Source organism: Cupressus sempervirens, chromosome 10 (genome assembly GCF_028749045.1).
Source record: "Cupressus sempervirens isolate cs-2001-9-10 chromosome 10, ASM2874904v1, whole genome shotgun sequence".
Lineage (NCBI taxonomy): Eukaryota > Viridiplantae > Streptophyta > Pinopsida > Cupressales > Cupressaceae > Cupressus > Cupressus sempervirens.
The window spans coordinates 987,101,098-987,121,105 of record NC_143127.1 but is presented as its reverse complement, the minus strand read 5'-3'; the positions used below and the strand labels follow the sequence as shown (position 1 = coordinate 987,121,105).

The window sequence follows — 20,008 nt, the reverse complement described above, 5'->3', positions numbered from 1 at the left end:
CGCTGCTATGATGAGGTAGAAGCATATCAAAGGTTCATGTGTAACCCAGTAGAGTGTGAAAACCTGACCTAAGTGGACGATGTAAGAAATGAATTGCTCAAAAGCTGAAAGTAGCACTCTAGGTGCATCAAATGCCATACTGTTATCATCAATCTGGATAACCTCTGGATACATAGGAACTATGAATGAGAATGAATCTGAAAGAGCACTACCTATGAGCAACACATAACTCTCCTCAAAACTATACCAAAATGTGTCCAAAGGCTGATGTAAATAATCCAACCAACTTCGGTATGGTGTGAAAATAGGAACCCATTGTGGATGGGTTCTATGATGCATAACCGTAGTCAATTCACCACTTCCATCCTGTGACCCATATTCTTTGCTAGGAATTGTACCAAGATTCCATATCCTAAAATCATCTTCATCTTCATCATGATAACCAAAAGGAGAGTCTTCGTTTATTTCAAAAAGAGGATTATTGGAAATCCAATCAGCGTCAACTTCAAACATGGGGTTATCGATAAGCTGAAAGTGATTTGAAACATGGGTACTTGATTGCTTGGGACAATTATCTAAGGCATACATTTGCCGAATGCTATCAAGTTTATCAATCACTTTTAAAAAAAACTCCTGCCTCTCTTTATCCTCCTGCTCTTGAGAGTGATTCATGATCCTAATTTGATTTGTCGCTTCCTGAAGAGAAAATCGCCCCACATCCACTGCCTGATGAGTAACCTTAAGCTCCCTTTTGAGCTCCATAATCTCATTCCTTTATTTATCAAGTTGATCAATATGAATTTCTGCAACCTTAAGAATGTTATCCCTGTCTGAAAGTAAGTGCAAATATTCTGATTTCATGGTTTCAAGAGCAGTTTTGACCACCTGCAGATCAGCAACAAGCCAATCTTTTTTCTCTTCCCTTCGTGCCTTCCTGTTGATATCCTCAACCAACTTGTGAGTGCCGTCATACTGTACTAGAGAAGTCACAATTCTATCTTCATTAACCTTCAACTGATTCCTTAAGGTGTGCATTCCATGATTGTCATTTTGAAGTGGGTCATTGTTTGGTAGGGTCATCTAGATATGTTCTTCTAATTTTATGTCATTGGCATCAACATTAAAATATTCACTGTAAAAAGGTTCCAACCTGCAATAATCTTGAGTGCAACCACCCTCATCCACCTGTTTGTCAACACTAACCTCCATTTCACCCACATAAAAACTTGCACCCTAGGTAACTCCTTCCACGTGGTTGCTGGAAAGTTGTACATCAATAGTAGTTGGCAGCTCTTCTTCTTCAAGAACCTCTACTTGAAGTTTGCAATCTGCTGAAAATTCTTCATACACATTTTTGTCCTGGCCCCTTGCAAGAAGATCCTGAACCAAATCCAAATACTCTCTTTTTGCCATCTCAGTCTTATTTTGCTGGTTGAGGTAAAAATCCATGTAATCATTGAATGATAGATTATTCTGAATTCGGGTAGGAAGCGTTTTATATTCCCTGTAAATGTCAAGCACTTCTACTCTTATAACAGATTTTGACTGCTGGGCTATCTGTACTCGTATCTTCATAGTATTTGCATTGGCAACACTCTCAGTCACTTGATTTGCGATTTTATCTTTCACAGAGGCCAACTCTTGTTCAGAAGGCTTCAAAGATAACTTCACATTACTATTTTCAACGATTTTTTGTACTGTCAGACTTGATCGTGCAGGCACACCAGAAATTTTTGCCATACTCTCTTTATATGGTGTAGATAATGACAATACATTTCCAAAAGACTTTTGACAAGTGCTTCGAATTGGTTCAATGTTAGCATCATCCATCACAAAATTCCTCTTTAATGTCTCATATCTACCTGTACCAGGGTGTTGATGTTGTGTGAACCTAGAAGATGTCATATCATCCCCTGTTGCATTATCTATCCTCTGAATAGAATGTTGTGAATAAGCACCCCAATAATATGGAGTCCGTGATAGACCAGCTCTGGAATAAGGACTATAAGTCAATCTTTGGGCTTCGTCAAGCGCTTCATTCCTCAAATAATTCCCGGAGTGCTCTCTAATATGTCTGTGCTCTTTCAAGCCAGAACTATCAACTACTCGTGACTGAAGCAACATTGCTAAGTGTATGACCTCATCCCTTGTATCACATAGAAACCATTAGGAGTATAGCCATCTCCTTTCAAAATCTCCAGTTCCACTTGAAGCTTCTACAGATGACCAACCTTTTGACTGCTTATTTAATTCAATAACCTTGGAGGTAGTCTCTTTTGTTACAGGATGTCTATTCTTAAATGCAGTAATAAGGCCAGCATAGCAGAAACTGTAATCCTGTGCCTGTAGTCTCTTATTTCTTTTAGATAAAACTCATAGAATAATTTTTCCCAAAGAACAAAATTTATCCTTCAATTCTCAAATCACTAGAACTTCAGCCAATTATATTACACCATGTTCACAATCTTTCCACCTTCCACATCAAAATAGATCAATCACTAATATTCCAAAATAGAGTCCACCAATATGGTTGACAAAAAGAAGAGTTTTCAGCAGTTGAACGACCACACCAAATAAATTAGGCTCAAGAACCCGATTTCTCAATAAGGAACACATTAAGAATCTCCACGTATCTCATCTGGGCCTCTTTTAAAAAGCTATTCAGAAGAGTATTGAACAGTCTTTCCTTTACATACATGGAACAAAGCTCTTTTCTTTAAGTTTTGTTCTCTCCTTCCATTTCAATACACCAGACGAAAAAAGTAGCTATCTAGACATCTAAGCAACTTCCCTCTCAGACTTGAAGTGCAGAATTTTTATAATCCAATAATGGATAATAGTTAGTGGCACATCCCCCCTATCGCATTATCTCGCATATGCTTACCAACCACCTTGTAGACAAGCCATGTTCCCTTGAGATTAACTCGTATTATCTTGTCCAATTCATCTTCCTTAAGGTCAAGGAGTGGTGTTACATTATCATTCCACCTGGCTTCTGCGTGGGTTGCAGGTATTTCGTCAGGTGTCGGTTCAACTTCCCAGGGAATGAGTTCTTGCTGTCAGAATAACATATACATGTTCGAATGCAATGTAACTGCTAACAAGGAATCACACGGCAGGTGTCATCGACGATATTTTGCTCAAACCCCACATCTTCTTGGCGTTACAAATTCCAGCTATTTGCTTCTGCCAGGAGCGTCACAAGAATGCATGATGACACTTGCACCGTTTTGGTTTTGAACTATCTTCATTTGCAAATAATAACAATTTCCTCCACTCAATGTTTGCTGTCAACCTACTTACCGTTTTGATCTTGGCTACCTTTTTAAATACCACTTCTACTTGAATGACCCCTGTGCAACACTTAACAAAAAACTGCTGATGCTCGACCAATCTGGGAGCTCCGTTACAAATTCTCTTGACATTTGAGACGTTACTTCATCAACTGGGTTACTTATCTTTACACTGTTTGATTTCCCTGCAAAAGAGTTCTGATAATCTTTTTATTTTGAGAGGCTCCTTTAGTTTAGATTTATCTTTCAATCTTGCTATCTCTAAAGCCTTAGGGTAGACTGGGAAATTATTGTCTTCACAGGAATCAATAATGATTCTTGAACCTAAACAGATACTTTCCTAGTAAAATGTTGCAAACTGTTCTACAACAATTCCTTCCAACTTTGCTGTTTCACACCTGTGATGTGATATCTGTATGCCTTGGGTTTGAACCTTGAGGGATACATAACCGATTCCCCTTAAACAACAAGCCACTTTGTAGAATATATTCAAAGAACTAACTATGAAAATGATTTTGGAAATCAGCACATACTTTATATGCTTCAAAGAAATCTTCATCATCCTTGTAGAGGTCCTTGAAACTTTCTATGCCAATGCTCTACAATTGCACATCTTGTACTATCAATATTCTCCTACTTAATGCATTTGCCACCTTGTTTAGTTGCCCCTTCTTGTGCTTGATAGTGAATGTGAAAGCTTGTAAACATTCCATCCACTTTAAGTGCCTATTTCTCAACTTCTCTTGAGTATTCATTTAGCTAAGTGCCTAATTATCAATAAACACCACAAATTCCTTAGGTAAGAGGTAATGTAATGATTGTACTAAAGCATATAGCTCCAATTAATAAGAAGAGTACTTCTTCTTTGCCTCATTAAGCTTCTCACTGAAGAAAGCAATGGGCTTGCTTTCTTGGTTCAATACTCCTCATACTGCAATTCCACTTGCATCACACTCCAATGTGAACAAGTTATCAAAACTAGGCAACGATAGGATAGGTTGCGTAGCTACTTCTTGTGTCAACCTTTCAAAGGCCCTTCCTACCTCAAGAGTCCATTTGAATTTTGTTTTCAATCCACCTTTAATGGTGTCCAACACTGGTGCACATATACCACTAAGTTCCTAATAAACTTTCTATAAAATTGAGCTAACCCATGGAAACTCCTTACCTCTATACTTGTGGTTGGTGTTGGCCAATTCAAGATAGCCTCCACCTTGCTTGGGTCCATCTTCAATGAACCTTGTGACACAACAAACCCTAGGTATACTAGTTCTTGCTTGAGGAATTCACACTTTTCCAAGTTTTGAGACAACTTCTCCTCCTGCAACCTTTTGAGCACAATCTCCAAATGTTTCATATGCTCCTCTTTAGTTTTGCTAAAGATGAGTATGTCATCTAGGTACACAACCACAAACTTGCCAATGTAGTCCTTCAGCTCTTCATTCATTAACCTCATGAATGTGCAAGGAGTATTTGTAAGCCCAAATGGCATCTCTCTCCACTCATACAACCCTTAAATGGTCTTGAATGTTGTTTTTCATTCATCTCCCTCTTGGATCCTAATTTGATGGTAGCCACTTTTTAAATCCAACTTGGTGAAGTACCTATATCCTCCTATACAATCCATCAAACCCTCAATCCTAGATATGAGAAACCTAAATCTGATTGTGATTCTATTAATTGCCCTAGAATCAGTACAAAGTCTCCACTTACCACCCTTCTTGGATGCCAATATCATTGGTACTGCACAAGGACTAATGCTCCTCTTTATCAATCCCTGGTCTAGCGACTCCTGCACTTGTCTAGCCACTTCTTGGATCTTCTTTAGAGTGAGCTTATAAGCTGCCTTGTTAGGTAATGAGGCCTCTGGGATAAAGTCAATCTGACGACTAATAGCCCTTTTAGGAGGTAGTGTTGCAGGTGTTCCTTCACTGGTTATGTCTTTGAACTTACCAAGCAAATTTTGTACCTCCTTTGTTATAGCTGTTGGCACAGCCTTCTCTTCTCCCTTAGGTTGTACCATGATAGCATATCTTTCACCACCTTCTTGTAGGATGTTGACAAACTCCTTGCCACTACTCAACAATACACTCCTTGCTCTTAATCACAAACCCTAAGACTTCCTATAGTAGGTGCTAGGAAAGGAACAGTTGCAGGGATAGATTCAAATTCCTTGCTATCATATAAGGATAAAAAAAAATCTGCAGTTGTTGGGATGCAAACACAATGCTTTGGTGCTTTTAATCAGTGATTGGAATTACTGGGTTGATTGATGAATTCCATTTTGTGATTAGTAGTATATGGAATTGTTTGTCAAGTTCCTGGTAATTGCTTACGTGTTCTTCCAGAAGGGGAGATGGCAACAAGTTAGAAAGTTTTCTTGGCACCCGTCAAGACTCAGAATAAGAGAGGAGAATTTATAGTGAGTAAGGCAAATGCCGCTCTACTGAAAGGAAACTCCCATTCAGAATAAGTTTGATCCACTATAAAAGGGAACCTTGGAATAAGAACAAATGATTCTATCATCTTAGACAAACTTGATTATTTTGTTTGAGAGGGAGTTCATCAATGAAGATAACTCGTGGATAGAATCATTGATGAGATGCACATGGATAAAGATTACATCATGAGACTACATATCATTAAGATAAACATTTTACTCAAGGCATTTCTGTTCTTCCCTCAAGTCCAAGAGGGAGTGTTAATGATTGTGGACTTAGAAAAGATGCATTCTATATAACCTTATGACTATTTAAATTATTAGTGATGGTTCTCTTAGAAAAGAGGGAATGAAGTGACATCATGCTGTGACACTAAGATCATGGATATTAGCATGGTATGCCTTTCGACAAAAGGAGAAGCTAAATGATTTGCAATGGCGAATCTTGACTCAGAGGGAGTAGACCATGCTTTATTGATTCCTGAGTAATAAAGAATTTGTAGTTGAGAATCATAAGTATCATCTTATAAGAAGGTTATATGGTAGAGAGAGTACCTAGAAGATCAAGTTGACTACCCAGGATCTAGGTCATACAAACTCAGACTGAGTGTACCATGTCAAGATGGTTTATACTCATAAAGTACAAAAGCTTTCATCAAGGTTATGATGGAAAGATAAGTATCTATTGTACTTGAGCTCTTCTTTTACCTTATGTCTATAATATCTTTCATTTGTATTTTTTATAAGAAGAGTATATGCCTTGATTTTTTTCTTTTCTGAAGAATGTTCTTGTAGGAAAGAATTTTTGGATTTAGAGGGAGTCTGACATCTCATCAAGGAAACCTTGAATAAGGAGCTTGAAAGATTTGATATCCAGTAGGAGTCTAGAAAATCTAAAGTGAGCAACCATTTTATGGGCCTACCTTAATAAACATCATGGTGTGGAAGCATTTCTTAGCAAACAGTCTTGCAGCATCAGTTTGCAGTAATAGAAAACAATCTTCGAACACGAATTTGCAATGATAGCAAATGATCTTTTGGTGTTTTAAATCAGTAGAGGACTACTGGCAAATCTTGAATAGATTCAATATTGTGTTGTGAAAGAGACATTTTGATGTCTATGAATCACGACTTGGATAAAGAGAGAATTTAATTATTCTCTAGACTTTATCCTTAAGTATTGGAAATCAGAAAGCAGGTATTCTTATCAAACCTCTCTGAGAGTGATCATCTTAGGAAAGATCTAGGTATGATTCAATTGTTTTTGTATTCTTATGATAATTTTATTTGTCAGGCTATTGATCGTTATGGGCTTCACCATTTGTATTCATTATTTAAGAGGTGACGATCTCCAAGATAATGAAAACTTGTATAAAAAGTATTATGAGAGATGACGATCTCTTAGATAATGTGCTAAACAATAGAATTCTATTGTAAGATCTAGATGAGTTCAAGATCATATTGTGATGTAGACATTGCTATGTCTATGAGTCACAATTTGGATAAAGGAAGAATTTTAGTATTCTCCGGATTTATCCTGTATTCTGGTGGATCTTAAACTCAGGATCTTGTTGTGATATAGAAATACCAGTTTTTATGAGTCACAACTTGGATAAATGAAGGAATTAAATTACTCTTCAGATTTATCCTGTATATTATCACTAGCAGCAGTGATTTGTCATATCACAGGTTTAGTAATATGACTTTGTATCATGTGTTCTACGATACCTCATAGTAGGAAGAGTCAGACAGATATAAAGTATTGATTCTTGCTTATTCATCTGTATTGGTGTTTCTAGATATAATATCTCTCTGTAAGATAATCAGGTTAAGAGGGAGCGTTAAGTATATTTAACCAGATAACCTACAGGTCTGAAAGTGCAGACCGTACTTCTTCTTCTTACCCTTATATATCATTTAGTTGGCATTAGATTATTTTCCTTAGGAGCCAGCGACTTCTCAAGAAGTAGATTGATAATCCATAACTAATCTAACACATTGTGTTAGTTAGATGTTATTATGTTTATCTTTTTGATGACCGACTTATAGGAAGATTAATTATGTTAATTTATGTCCCTTTGAGGGACATACCCTTTAGCAAGGATATATAGGAAGGTTATCGGTGCAGTTTGAGGACACACAGTTACAATTAAGTCTGCTCCTCTAAGCATCTATATCCTGCAATTAATTCAAAGATACTCCCATTCAATCAAAGGTCCAATATTCATTATTGTATCAGCATTAAAGATAGGTGTCAACTTCCTCAATATTCAGAAATTAGAAGACCATTCTCAGCAATCAAGGACTGAAATAAAAGCCTGAATAAAAGGTTACAGAATTTTAAGAAACTTTACAAACAGACATGTCTATTCGTAACTCATTCTTCATATAAATATATTGATTGCTGCAGTTGAAAAACACTACCAAAACAGGCAGTGCTAATATATTTGCAGTGATCTTGATAAACCAACACAAGTTATAATACATATCACAAAATTAAAGTTGGGTAGCATAAATGTAATAGAGTAGATTGGATTTAATGCTAAGTTTGGAGATGGTACTATTAGTATGGTTGTTTGACATAAATGCAATTGGAGTCTAGGATATTTGTAAGATATCAAGAAGACAAATAGTAGGAGAATAGCGGTAAAAGCATAATTTGTAGTTTTATAAGAAATCAAGAAGGATAGTAGGAGGGCAGGGGCGAATGGAGAAGTTATATTTGAAAGCACAATATCTAGTCACGGTAGGAGAAAGTGGTAGAAATTTATTACAAAAGAAACTTCAAAATATGATAAAGTAGTGTAAGTTTAGATTAGGGGTCTAAAGCACTAGGAGGAGATTGGATTGGTGGATGCAATTAAGCTTCAAGAGAATGAAATGGAAGATGAAATATTGAAAGGAAATGGTATTGCAAACATGTATCTTTGTATCTAGCATTAACGAGGAAAACAATTGGGAACTTATTGATATTTTACAAATTAAGAAAGTGACAAGATGCAAATGTGTTTTCAAGATAGAAAAGTAGCTGGTTGCATTGACAACTGTAAGCCCCAACTCGCGGCTAAGGGCCATGGGTAGAAAGAAGGCATTGACTATCAAACAACCTTTGTTCCCACTACAAGGATGGAGACTGTTAGATGTATTTGACAATAGGAATGCAATTTAGTTGGTAGGTTCATCAAATGGATGTCAAATTTACCTTCCTGAATGTCTATTTAGGTAATTTTATATGTCTCAACTAGAAGGGTATTTTGCATGTGGGGAGCAACAAAAAGGATGCAATCTTGTGATATCCTCTATGGTTTGACATAGGCACTTAGATCTTGGTACATCAATATTGATGTGCTTCTCTTCATTCATGTATTGGCTAGAAACCTACATGATCTTAATATCTATCTCAAATAGTAAGCGAGGGATATTGTATTTAGTATATGCCAATGATTTGTTCATCATTGGGGATTGTTAGAAAATTATTTGATTCAATTAGTGATGATTTGAAACGATTGTTTGGCATGATAAATCTCAGGCTCTTGCATAATCATTGGACAAGAAATGTGGCAAATAGAGATCCATTAGCTTAGGTGAACACCAGTGTTTTATTATCAGCTGATTGTGAGTCTCATTTATTTGACCTACACCAAGTCAAATAACATCTATGTTAATAGAACACACATAGTTCTTTGATAGGTTACACAAATGTAGAATTTGCAGGATCACTAAATGATAAGTCTACTTCATCTCTTGTTTTATATTAGGATTTGGCATGATATCATCGTTGACTGAAAAGAAAATGGTTGTTCACTCTTCCCCAAAAGTAAACTATTGTGCCGTAGGTGGAGCTATTCATGAATTGACACTGTTACATTAGATTTTGACAAGAATGGGTGTGCATACGCAATAACCTATAGTTCATTCTTGTGAAAATTAGGCAGCATTGAAGCTTATATAATCTAACATTTCATTAGTGAAGTAAACACATTGAACTCTAGTTGCAACACATTTGTGAGAACTTGCAACAACAATTTTTTCAGCTCCACTATTTTTGATTCAAGAGTAGCATGCATATATTTTCTCAAAATCACTTGCTGCCATAAAATTCAAAACTTTTGGGGTCTTATTGCTTTGCACTCTTGAGGAAGTGATGTAATAGGAGGGTGATTGTTATTATAAATAAATATTAAGTATTGCATCAATATAATAATATTAACAATTGGGTGGTTTGTTGTTTCTTCCTTTTAATTGACTATCCCTTGTACATATATGATATTTCTATTGCTGTTCAATAAGCATTTTGCTCTTGTTTTGCCTGATGTAATGATGTCAATTGTATATCTTGATGTTTTTACACAAATGGTATATTATTGAATAAACTTTGTGTTCATGTAATGTCCCCTTTTTTTGGGACATTATAATTCTGTGTGCTGGCTCACTTCGCCTAGGTTTCGGGGGCAAAAAGATTCTTTACAGGGTTTAGTTCGAGGTTTGGCCTAGGCATTTCTAGTTTCACACCCATCAGAGTAGTTTTGGCAGGTTGTTCGGATACTTACTATTTTTAGTAAGTAAACAGAGCATAGTATTTTCGGTACCTCAGTATTGGTTTGGAAGCGTTTCGCTGAGAGCTTTCCAACGAGCTATTGCATATGATTATCTGAGTTCATTTGGTCAGCTATTTTAATGCCTGATGATTATATGGTTTATTGACTAAGTGACTATTAAAGTTCATTTCACTTATCACTTTATTTAAAAAGGTACTATGTTCACTTAAGTGACTAAAGGACAAAAAAGGTGCTTTATCCCACATTGCTTAAAAGAGCGTGCATCACATTGGGAAAAGTGATAAAGGTACAACAAACTCCACATGGGAGGTTATGAAGATATAATATTTAAAACAAATATTAATCTTGGAACTGGAAACAGTTGCTGGTTATCTCTTTGAGGACACAAACCCTTGAAGAAGCTTTTGAAGGTTGGACGCAAACTTAGCCTTCTTACAGGTTTTATCTACATTTGCCAATATGACTGTAATTTCTGTTTATAAGATTGGGTTATTTGGGTTATTGTATGTTATTGTATTGTTGTTATATAATACAGTAACGTCTTTGGTGCTGAGTTAATTCCTGGTTTATATATGTACTTTCTGAATATTGGAGGAATAAAACAAACTTTACTGAGTTTTCTTATATGTAAATCTGCTGGTTAGAAATCGATTTAAGTTCTGGAATTTATATTGAATATTGGTTTATTGTTCGGATTTAAATCTGCAAGTTTATATCATGGGTTTTTAGTGTAATATCCAGAAAGGGATATTATAGTGGTATCAGAGCCAAGAATCTTGCCATCCTGTGGAATCACGCAACAGACCAGAATTCATAAACTCAATATCTAGATTATTGGTTGCTTAAATGTGACTGAGTTGTCTCGAGGACGAAAACCCTTGAGAGTTAGGAGCTGGACCTAGCTCTAGTCCTATAGATTGAAGTCAATATTCGATTCATTGGAAGATCTTTTGGAAAGCTCAGATTTATTGGATGGTCCTCAAGCTAGCCCAGTCAGTTCAAGAATACTCAGGTTGGTACGGCATACAATTTTTTTTTTTATATAACCTTTGCATTTTATTGGAGCTCATGTGGGTGGTTTTAGTTATCATCTTTGCTTTTGGCTATGGAGAGAGTTGATTCAAAGGAGGGGCGGTCTTAGCATTACTAGAAATCGTAGGTGAACTCGTGCAATGAAAGTATGGGTTGGAAGTTATAGTCGACGGTTTGGTAGAAGGGGAGGTTCCAAATCTCATTTTATGCCGGGTAAAGCAGTATCCTTCAGTATAGAGTACGGAAGCCAGCATATTTAGAGGCCGAGGTTGATAGAGTTTTTACGAGATTGGAGGTTGCCAGGTAATGTTTCTATCATTAGGCGGAATACACGGGTGGTGGACTGGGTGTATACGGGCGGATGTGTCACGAAATTCCTCATGCCATATGCAATGGCCACGACCAGACTCATTCTCTTCATCCACGATTAAGTAGGATCATTCCTCCACTCAAGACGACATCCATTAGTGCAGTATACAGCGTCTAAAGGGAGTATTGGCTGTGGTTGAGTGATTGAAGATTGCTGCAGTCTTCAGCATTTCCCATGTCTCATCCTCCTCACGGGTCTGCTATTATCTATTTGCTCTCCTGCATTTTTATTGGAACTGCCATTATTGTTAGAATGTAGTTTTGCTTCTGAAAACAGCTGGAGGTTTTATTGTTTTACTGTCATCAGTTTGGAAATGAATGTTAATGCTAAGTTCAATCTGATTCTAGTTCAGTGGGTTTTCCAAAGTATCATTACTGTTTAATCTTATTCTTTCATAGCTCTTGAATCAAGAAAAGTGGCACTAGTTTAATAGAACAATTATATACTAAAAAAATAAGGTTGCATGACAATTAGTTGATAAAATACCTCAGTTCCAGAACTGAACTCAGTGGCCAGTTGTAGAGAAGTTTATTACAGTGATAACTGTTTGCCAAAATTCTTGCGAGTCATAGTATATATATTTTCTGATTATTCCAAGGCCTTAAACGGAATGATGGTTACAATTGTGGCATAGTTACACTGCCTTGGGGGATGAGGGGACGGTAGAACGGGGGGGACAAGTTTTTGGAACAGGTGGACAGAGGGGCCTTAATTTGGGGACGGTGGGGGATGGTGGGAGGACGGGCGGCGGGGGACAAGAGGGGTGTATATATCTATGCATATGGTACTTAAAATGATAGTTATGAAAATATGTATTACAATATAGGCTATAAAGATGTAAAAGAGTAAATATTTGAACATTGCTTTGAATTGGAACATCAAACATTAAACATAAATAGTCAAATCTGCAAATACTGAATATCGGGATGTCCCTCATCCTCGGTGGAGGTGGCGAAATCTGGTGGCGCCATTGGGGACGGGGAGACAGAGTCCCCAAGTCTCCGGTGCGTTGAAGTCTCCGAGATGTCGGGCAAAAATGTGGGAGATGTGTCTCCGTGTTACTATGAGTTGCGGGCTAGTTAAGGAATGAATCATATTGGTCGGCTTCTTATACAACATCCATACCTCATATTGTAATACAGACTTAATATAGTGGTGCCTGCCGTACATGGAGGTAAGGAAATACGGTATTGATTGTCTCTGAAATTGTTGCATCGTATTCTAAATACGTAACACATGGTTTAGGTTCTGGAATAAATCTGTTTGAGCAGTGTTGGAATTTAAAAATAAAATCAGAACAGTCGGAGATCATTGCAGCATTTGAATCAGTTAGTTAATCATGTTTACTACAAGTACCCAGAAACAGTGGGACAAGAATATGGAGAAGCTTAAACAAAGTTTGAAAAGGTTGGATGAAAACCAGAAAAGGATGAATGAATTGATTTCAGACCTTGCAAAACTAGACAAAGTGGCATGATGTATGGTTTCCATTGTTAAGAGGACTACATCATAGAATGAAGAGAAAGAGGAACAAGAGGTCTCTATACTATTTAGAAGCCTCTATGATGAATTCCCAGCAGTTAGTGACCATCAGATAGCTGACCTTACGGAGAGCAAAAATCAGACTTTAGAAAACGAATCAGAAAATTCATTTGATGACAATGAATCCCAAGATCATGATGTGGATGGACACGCAGTCACCTTGGAAGTGGAAGTGCGTGAAGATATTGTTATATCAGCAGCTTCTACCTCCCTAGTTGAGCCATCCTATGAGGTGCATAGCAACAGAACCCTAGATATTGAGGTATGCCTAGATGATAGCATACACGATGCTGCTTATCATATGGTGAGTGACATTGATTCAGCCTCATCACAGTGCGGATGAAAAATTGGAAGATTTGTGTGGCAATGTTTTGTCACAAGGGGATCATCATTTAGCAAGCCAATTAAAGGTTAATGATAGGATGGTTGCCACAACCGTTAAGCATTTTGATGTTGCTCGTCAAATGTTGGGCACCTATGGTTGGAGTACTCCTTTGACAGATGAGCATGGTGATAGTGTTTTTTCCCTTGCAGACATACATGCACTTTGAGAAGCGATTGGAATGATGAAACAAAATTACTTGCAACTACTTGCAGATAGAGATTTTCTTCTTGAGTGGGATCGCATTTGTTATGTTGCATTGCAGGGAAACGAGGAGAAGATTGATAAGCTTACTCATGAGCTTGATGTGACTATGGACTCGTTGTAGAGTGCCCAGTTGGCCCTTCAAGAGTCATAATTACAGATTGAGAAGCTTACAGAGGAGTTGAGTTTGACACAATCTCCACCAACTGCAAATATAGTATAGTTACATATAGAGGCAATTGATAAGGATCTTATATCCACGGGTTGTAGTAGGGATGTGGTTACATCTATCATAGATATAGTTACAACAGTTTCAGCTAGGATGAGTACCTTGGTGGAGAACAGTAGAGAACTGGTAGTTGTATCGAGTTCTCCTAAGGTTAGTGCCCTGACAGTTGATACAGGACAATTTACCAGTAGCTCTTGTGTCACAATGGTGGATTCTCTTGAGAGTTGTGTGGTAGTAATCGACGCTACTCCACCATCCACATATGGCATTCGCAAAGTGTCATCTGGTTGGGAGTATAGCTCTCATGTTGATTTGTTTCCATCTCCTGGAAGCAAATCTGTCACTTCATTCCATGCAGTGGATTTTGGAGGCCGGCTTGTTGATTTTCAGAGTCGGAGGGATCAACTGCTTGATTCAAGTGTTTTTAGTGATGAGCCATTGGCAGAGGTTGGAGCATTTTACCGTGAATACACAGTGAGGAGTGCTCATCATTTTTCTTTTGACCTACGCACGAAGGACTTGATGATGCATCGGTGTGGATTGGTTCCAGAATTATACTATCCTTGGTGGGATGGGTATTCACCATCTTCGGAAGATGGGATTAGCGATTGCAAGCGTCTGACTCAGATCTTTGTGGGGGATTACTTGCAGGGAAAGCTGTCAATTATACATCATGCTGATATGTATCCAACATGGTTTGCTACTTCTATGTCACAAAGTTTTCTTATGGGTACATGGTTATTGGACAACTATGGTGTTAGTTGGCATGATGGTTTGGTTAGTTATCACATCCATGGGAGTTTAGCGGGAGCTGTAGAGGGATGTTGTATTATAGAGGCTCCCAGACATTTTTATCTCTATATGGCGAATGGATGTGGGGTTCAGTAGTTTTGGGATCTAGGTGGCGACAGGTTTGACACGATGTATTGGGTAATCGAGAATCCAGGTGTTAATAGTATCTTACATCCGGTGGATTATGCGGTGTTGTTTCACAGTCGCATGATTATGATCTGTGTGTTTCAACCTTTTGACACATCAGAGTTCCAAAGATTAGGATTACTCCGTTTTTACCAGGGTGATATGATGGTGGAGTTAGTTTGGCCGAATCTGTCATTGTCATCGGTACAAATATTGCAAGAGTGGTACAGTGGTGCATATATTACAGGAGCTGGTCAGTGGTATCTCAGACAGCACACGAGTTCTCACTTGGGATCCAGGTGGAGCATCCCTACGTATTGCCTTTCATTGGGGAGCTAGGGGGAGAGTTTGGTTGTTATCATCTTGGGGTGGATATTGGTATATTGTTGAGCTCCCATCTTCACTTGACAGTAGAGACTCGTAGAGTCACAAGGCATATATGCTGACTGAAGGTTTTGGCACATAGGGCAGCAACACATGACAGTTGGTGTCCCTTTATGGTGAGACTTGGGATCTTGGCATTCAGTTATTTGGCACATTGATTCCTAATGTACTGTTTTCCCATTCAAGAATTGGGATGATGCATTTCGGGTTACATCGATTGAGGAGTAGAATCTCATTCTCAAGGCGAGTATGGGATCCTAGCATTTGCTTTCTGCAGGTATGAGCGGATTACTTGAGGGAAAGCAATCTTTGAGAAGGGAGGCTTTGTAATGTCCCCTTTTTATGGGACATTATAATTCTGTGTGCTAGCTCACTTCGCCTAGATTTCGGGGGCGAAAAGGTTCTTTATAGGGTTTAGTTCGAGGTTTGGCCTAGGCATTTCCAGTTTTAGACCCATCAGAGTAGTTTTGGTAGGTTGTCCGGATACTTACTATTTTTAGTAAGCAAACAGAGCATAGTATTTTCGGTACCTCAATATTGGTTTGGAAGTGTCTTGCCAAGAGCTTTCCAACGAGCTATTGCATGTGATTATTTGAGTTCATTTGGTAAGCTATTTTAATGCCTCATGATTATATGGTTTACTAACTAAGTGACTAATAAAGTTCATTTAACTTGTCACTTTATTTAAAAAGGTACTATGTTCACTTAAGTGACTAAAGGACAAAAAAGGTGCTTTATCCCACATTGCTTAAAAGAGCGTGCATCACATTGGGAAAAGTGACAAAGGTACAACAACCTCCACATGGGAGGTTATGAAGATATAATATTTAAAACAAATATTAATTTGGGAGTTGGAAACAGTTGCTGGTTATCTCTTTGAAGATGCAAACCCTTGAAGAAGCTTTTGAAGGTTGGACGCAAACCTAGCCTTCTTACAGGTTTTATCTACATTTGCCAATCTGACTGTAATTTCTGTTTATAAGATTGGGTTATTTGGATTATTGCATGTTATTGTATTGCTGTTATATAATATAGTAACGTCTTTGGCGGATATCTAAGTTAATTCCTGGTTTATATATGTACTTTTTGAATATTGGAGGAATAAAACAAGCTTTACTGAGTTTTCTTATATGTAAATCTGCTGGTTAGAAATCGATTTAAGTTTTGGAATTTATATTGAATATTGGTTTACTGTTCGGATTTAAATCTGCAAGTTTATATCATGGGTTTTTAATATAATATCTAGAAAGGGATATTACAGTCCACAAGAAATCTACTTTCTCTTTGAGCTCTCTTTTTATTGTTATTTATCATCCAGATGTGCTATTTTAATGGAATTTCATTATTTGGAAGGTAGACATCTGTTAATGCTGCCACTTTATGGTAGTTTTGAAATGTAAAGTAGCACGAGTATAATGGGCTTTGTAATTATTCAGCTGGTTGGTTAGAACTCAGATCCATCATACTTTTTTCATATCAATGTTTGTCCTTCATATCAGCTTTTCTTCTCTCACACTTATACATGATTGAATGACAGGGCTGTGTATGGTTTGTGTCGTGAGTTGTTTGATTTAATCTTTTTGCCCATTCTTGTTTTAGGTGTTTTGTTTCTGGGAATTTGAAGACTAGGTGGTAGCTATTAACTTTGCTAAATGAAAATGTTGTTTGACATTGGGAAGCTTAATCTGTTTGTCTTTTCTGACAATTCAACCTGCAACAATAATGAAGATTTAATTGTGTTTTATGGCAGTTGAAGAGGGTTCATGTGAGTCTAAATTACAGAATGTTATTACTTTCAAGAAATTATGGCTGATTTTGACTTGTGATTTTTTGTAGGAAAATTGATCCCCTGAAGTATGGGAAGTTTTCTATCTTGTCAGTGAAGGTTGTATTTTGGATGCAAACTATTGGGTTCACAGTTAGAATGATATCCTCATTGGTATGGTTCCAGATGTATAGATTGGGAGTCTCATCAGATAATACTGCACTTTATCAATCTGCCGATCTTGACAGCAGGGGTGCTTTGCTTAGTGTATCAAGCCCTGTTCCTGCTAGGCTGACATCTCTCAGTGATGAAGTTTTAGGAGGCTCTATCTATGACCCAGCTTATTACTCCTCTCTTTTCCAGGAGACATCAGATTTAGGACCTTCCCCTGAGGTTGGTATCAGTGTACATGTGAACCTTCATTGGAAGCATGCTTTTTTCACACAAACTAGTTATGTTTTAACTTTTTTTTGTCTTCATTTGAGCAAATTGAGATATCTGCAGAATCTTAAATAGCTGGCTGTGAAAAACATGCAAGATGTTGATCGGTTTTTTCATAATGCCATATTTTGTCATTAATGAACACTTGAACATTTGTTAAGAGTTTGTAAATGGAATTAAGTGAACGTCTGAATTTTTTTTTTGAACTATGATTATATTGTTACAACACGCACATCATTATTATCCATCAGCGTGGTCACTATGTCAAACCTCAATGGTCCCATGTGGAAGGAACCACTCAGCATAGCGAAGTGACCCTTCATATGTTGGGTACACTTAACTTTGTTGATCAAAATGAAATGATGTTTGTTGTATCGATAAAAGTGCCAAGCTGTTTTTTTTTTAAGTATCTTTAAGATTCTTGTTCTTCTGACTTTTACTGCATGACATCACACCCCTAAAATGATGTGGTAAAATACAACTAAACATTGTTTAGTAACTGTTGAACAATCAGGATTTTAATGTTCTTGTAGTGTTTGGCTGAATTTGAAGAAATGTTTAGAGTCTGGTCAAGTGCATGGAAGTTAATGTTCAGTGATAGGTTGCCTTGACCAGCTTCTATCACTGTCATCATGCAAATTCTTAGTCAACAAATAAAGACTATGGCATGACAATCTTGCGATTTACCAAAGACGCCCCAAATTGAATATGATGAATATAATTAAAATGAATCACGATGACAAACAAGGAAAAGGCCAGTACAATCATAGTGTTTCATAGGGAGCAACATATAATGAGCCCTTTTATTGCATTGTGAAGCATGTCTTAGTTGTCTACTGTTGAGAAATTTAGCCTTATAGTGAATTGAAGAAAATTCCATATTTAATATATGTTTATATATATGTGTGTGTGTGTGTGTTTGTTGATGGAAATCAAATATATGAAAGCCTGACATCATATGCGCACGCACACACACACATTTACATATACATATACATATTCATATACATATATTATATTTAATATATCATTGAAATTGTAATCAAGTATCGGTTTAGTTAAGAACCGAATTGGTAATGCATCGGCCATCTTTGTGTTATGATTGACAGTATTAAACAGAAGTGCCGACATAGGGTCATGACCCCATGAAAGCCACATAGGGTCATGCCCCTACTTGGGCTTGTTACCCTTAATATATATTACCTTCGATGACTGATGAGACACACCAATACCAAAATGCAATGTGAATCACAGCCATCGAACTAACTCAGTCTGCCATCTACTCCACATTCAATACAGTGTGAAACATATCTGCATTCAGAGAAGTTCATACTCATTGTCATCAACATAATTAGATTAAAAGGAAAGTAATTCTAAAATGTATTAGGATTACAAGTAAGGAGCTGAATACATACTCAGAACAGCACAGTATTTCTGCAAATTTAAGTTAGTTTGACCTCCACCAAATCGATCTAATTAAATAACATCTGGACATTTTATAAAAATTCTCATGTAAAGAAAGCTATTCTTTAAAAAAAAATATTTGATGAATATAGCTAACATTAAGCAACAAAAAGCTTTTATGGCATTATGATGTGAGTCCCACTTGACCATTGAAGTTTCCTTACAGAGGAGGAAAAACAGCTATTTGTTTTTTTATCTTGTTGGGTAGAGTATTATCACTTGAGAATATTATAAGGGCAGTAAATAGATAATTAGGTTTACGAAGTTTTGTATATTTTGTTCTGACATATTAATTATCTCATGTAGATTGATAAGCAGAGTGCTGGGAGTAATGGTGCAAACTCTTCACCCGGTTTAGGATCTTCCCATTTTAAGTGCTATGTAAGTAAATATTATCATATTAATCCTTGAAAGAAGGCTACCTATTCAAAATCACAATGATATATTCCCTGTATTTTGAATCTTTCTTTCTTTAGGTAAGAAATGTACATAGTATTCCATTCTTGGGCTTTAATTTGCGATATTGTTTGTTATTGAATTGATTTGTCTGCTGGGACATCTCTTCACAAACAATGTGGAACTTACCATAGATTGTGCACTCTTTGTAGTCTTCTTGTCATAACTTTTCTTTTGACATATTTGCATGCATGCTTACCCCATACACATTCAAGTGCAGGCACACACACAGGTAATGGCTTATCTTAAAATGAACCATCAATGATTTTGACACCATTGGAAGTTATCACGATATAGAAAGTGACAAGATTGACAAAATGTCTAAATTAGACTGCCATTTGTTAGGTGCATGGAATTAGTTCCATCTGTGTGATAGTTTGTCATGTTCAACATTCTTCTACTTGTTAGGTTATGCATAACACGAGGACATTCCATCTGATATTGTAGATGAATTGAGGTGTGCTATTTCAAATTGACATTCCATCTGATACTGTAGATGAATTGACATGTTATATTTCAAATTGATTAT

The 20,008-nt window shown here is 36.9% G+C and overlaps 1 protein-coding gene across 2 annotated transcripts in view; it reads left to right on the top strand.

Moving 5' to 3' along the window:
• The window catches only part of LOC149537277 (uncharacterized), a 203,299-nt gene that overhangs the window by 120,512 nt on the left and 62,779 nt on the right, over nt 1–20,008 (top strand). For both annotated transcript variants that reach the window (XM_089807640.1, XM_089807639.1), the window contains exons 3-4: nt 17,190–17,511; nt 19,330–19,404. In XM_089807640.1, coding sequence (XP_089663766.1) covers nt 17,190–17,511; nt 19,330–19,404 — 397 coding nt within the window. The remainder of the gene's footprint in view (nt 1–17,189; nt 17,512–19,329; nt 19,405–20,008) is intronic.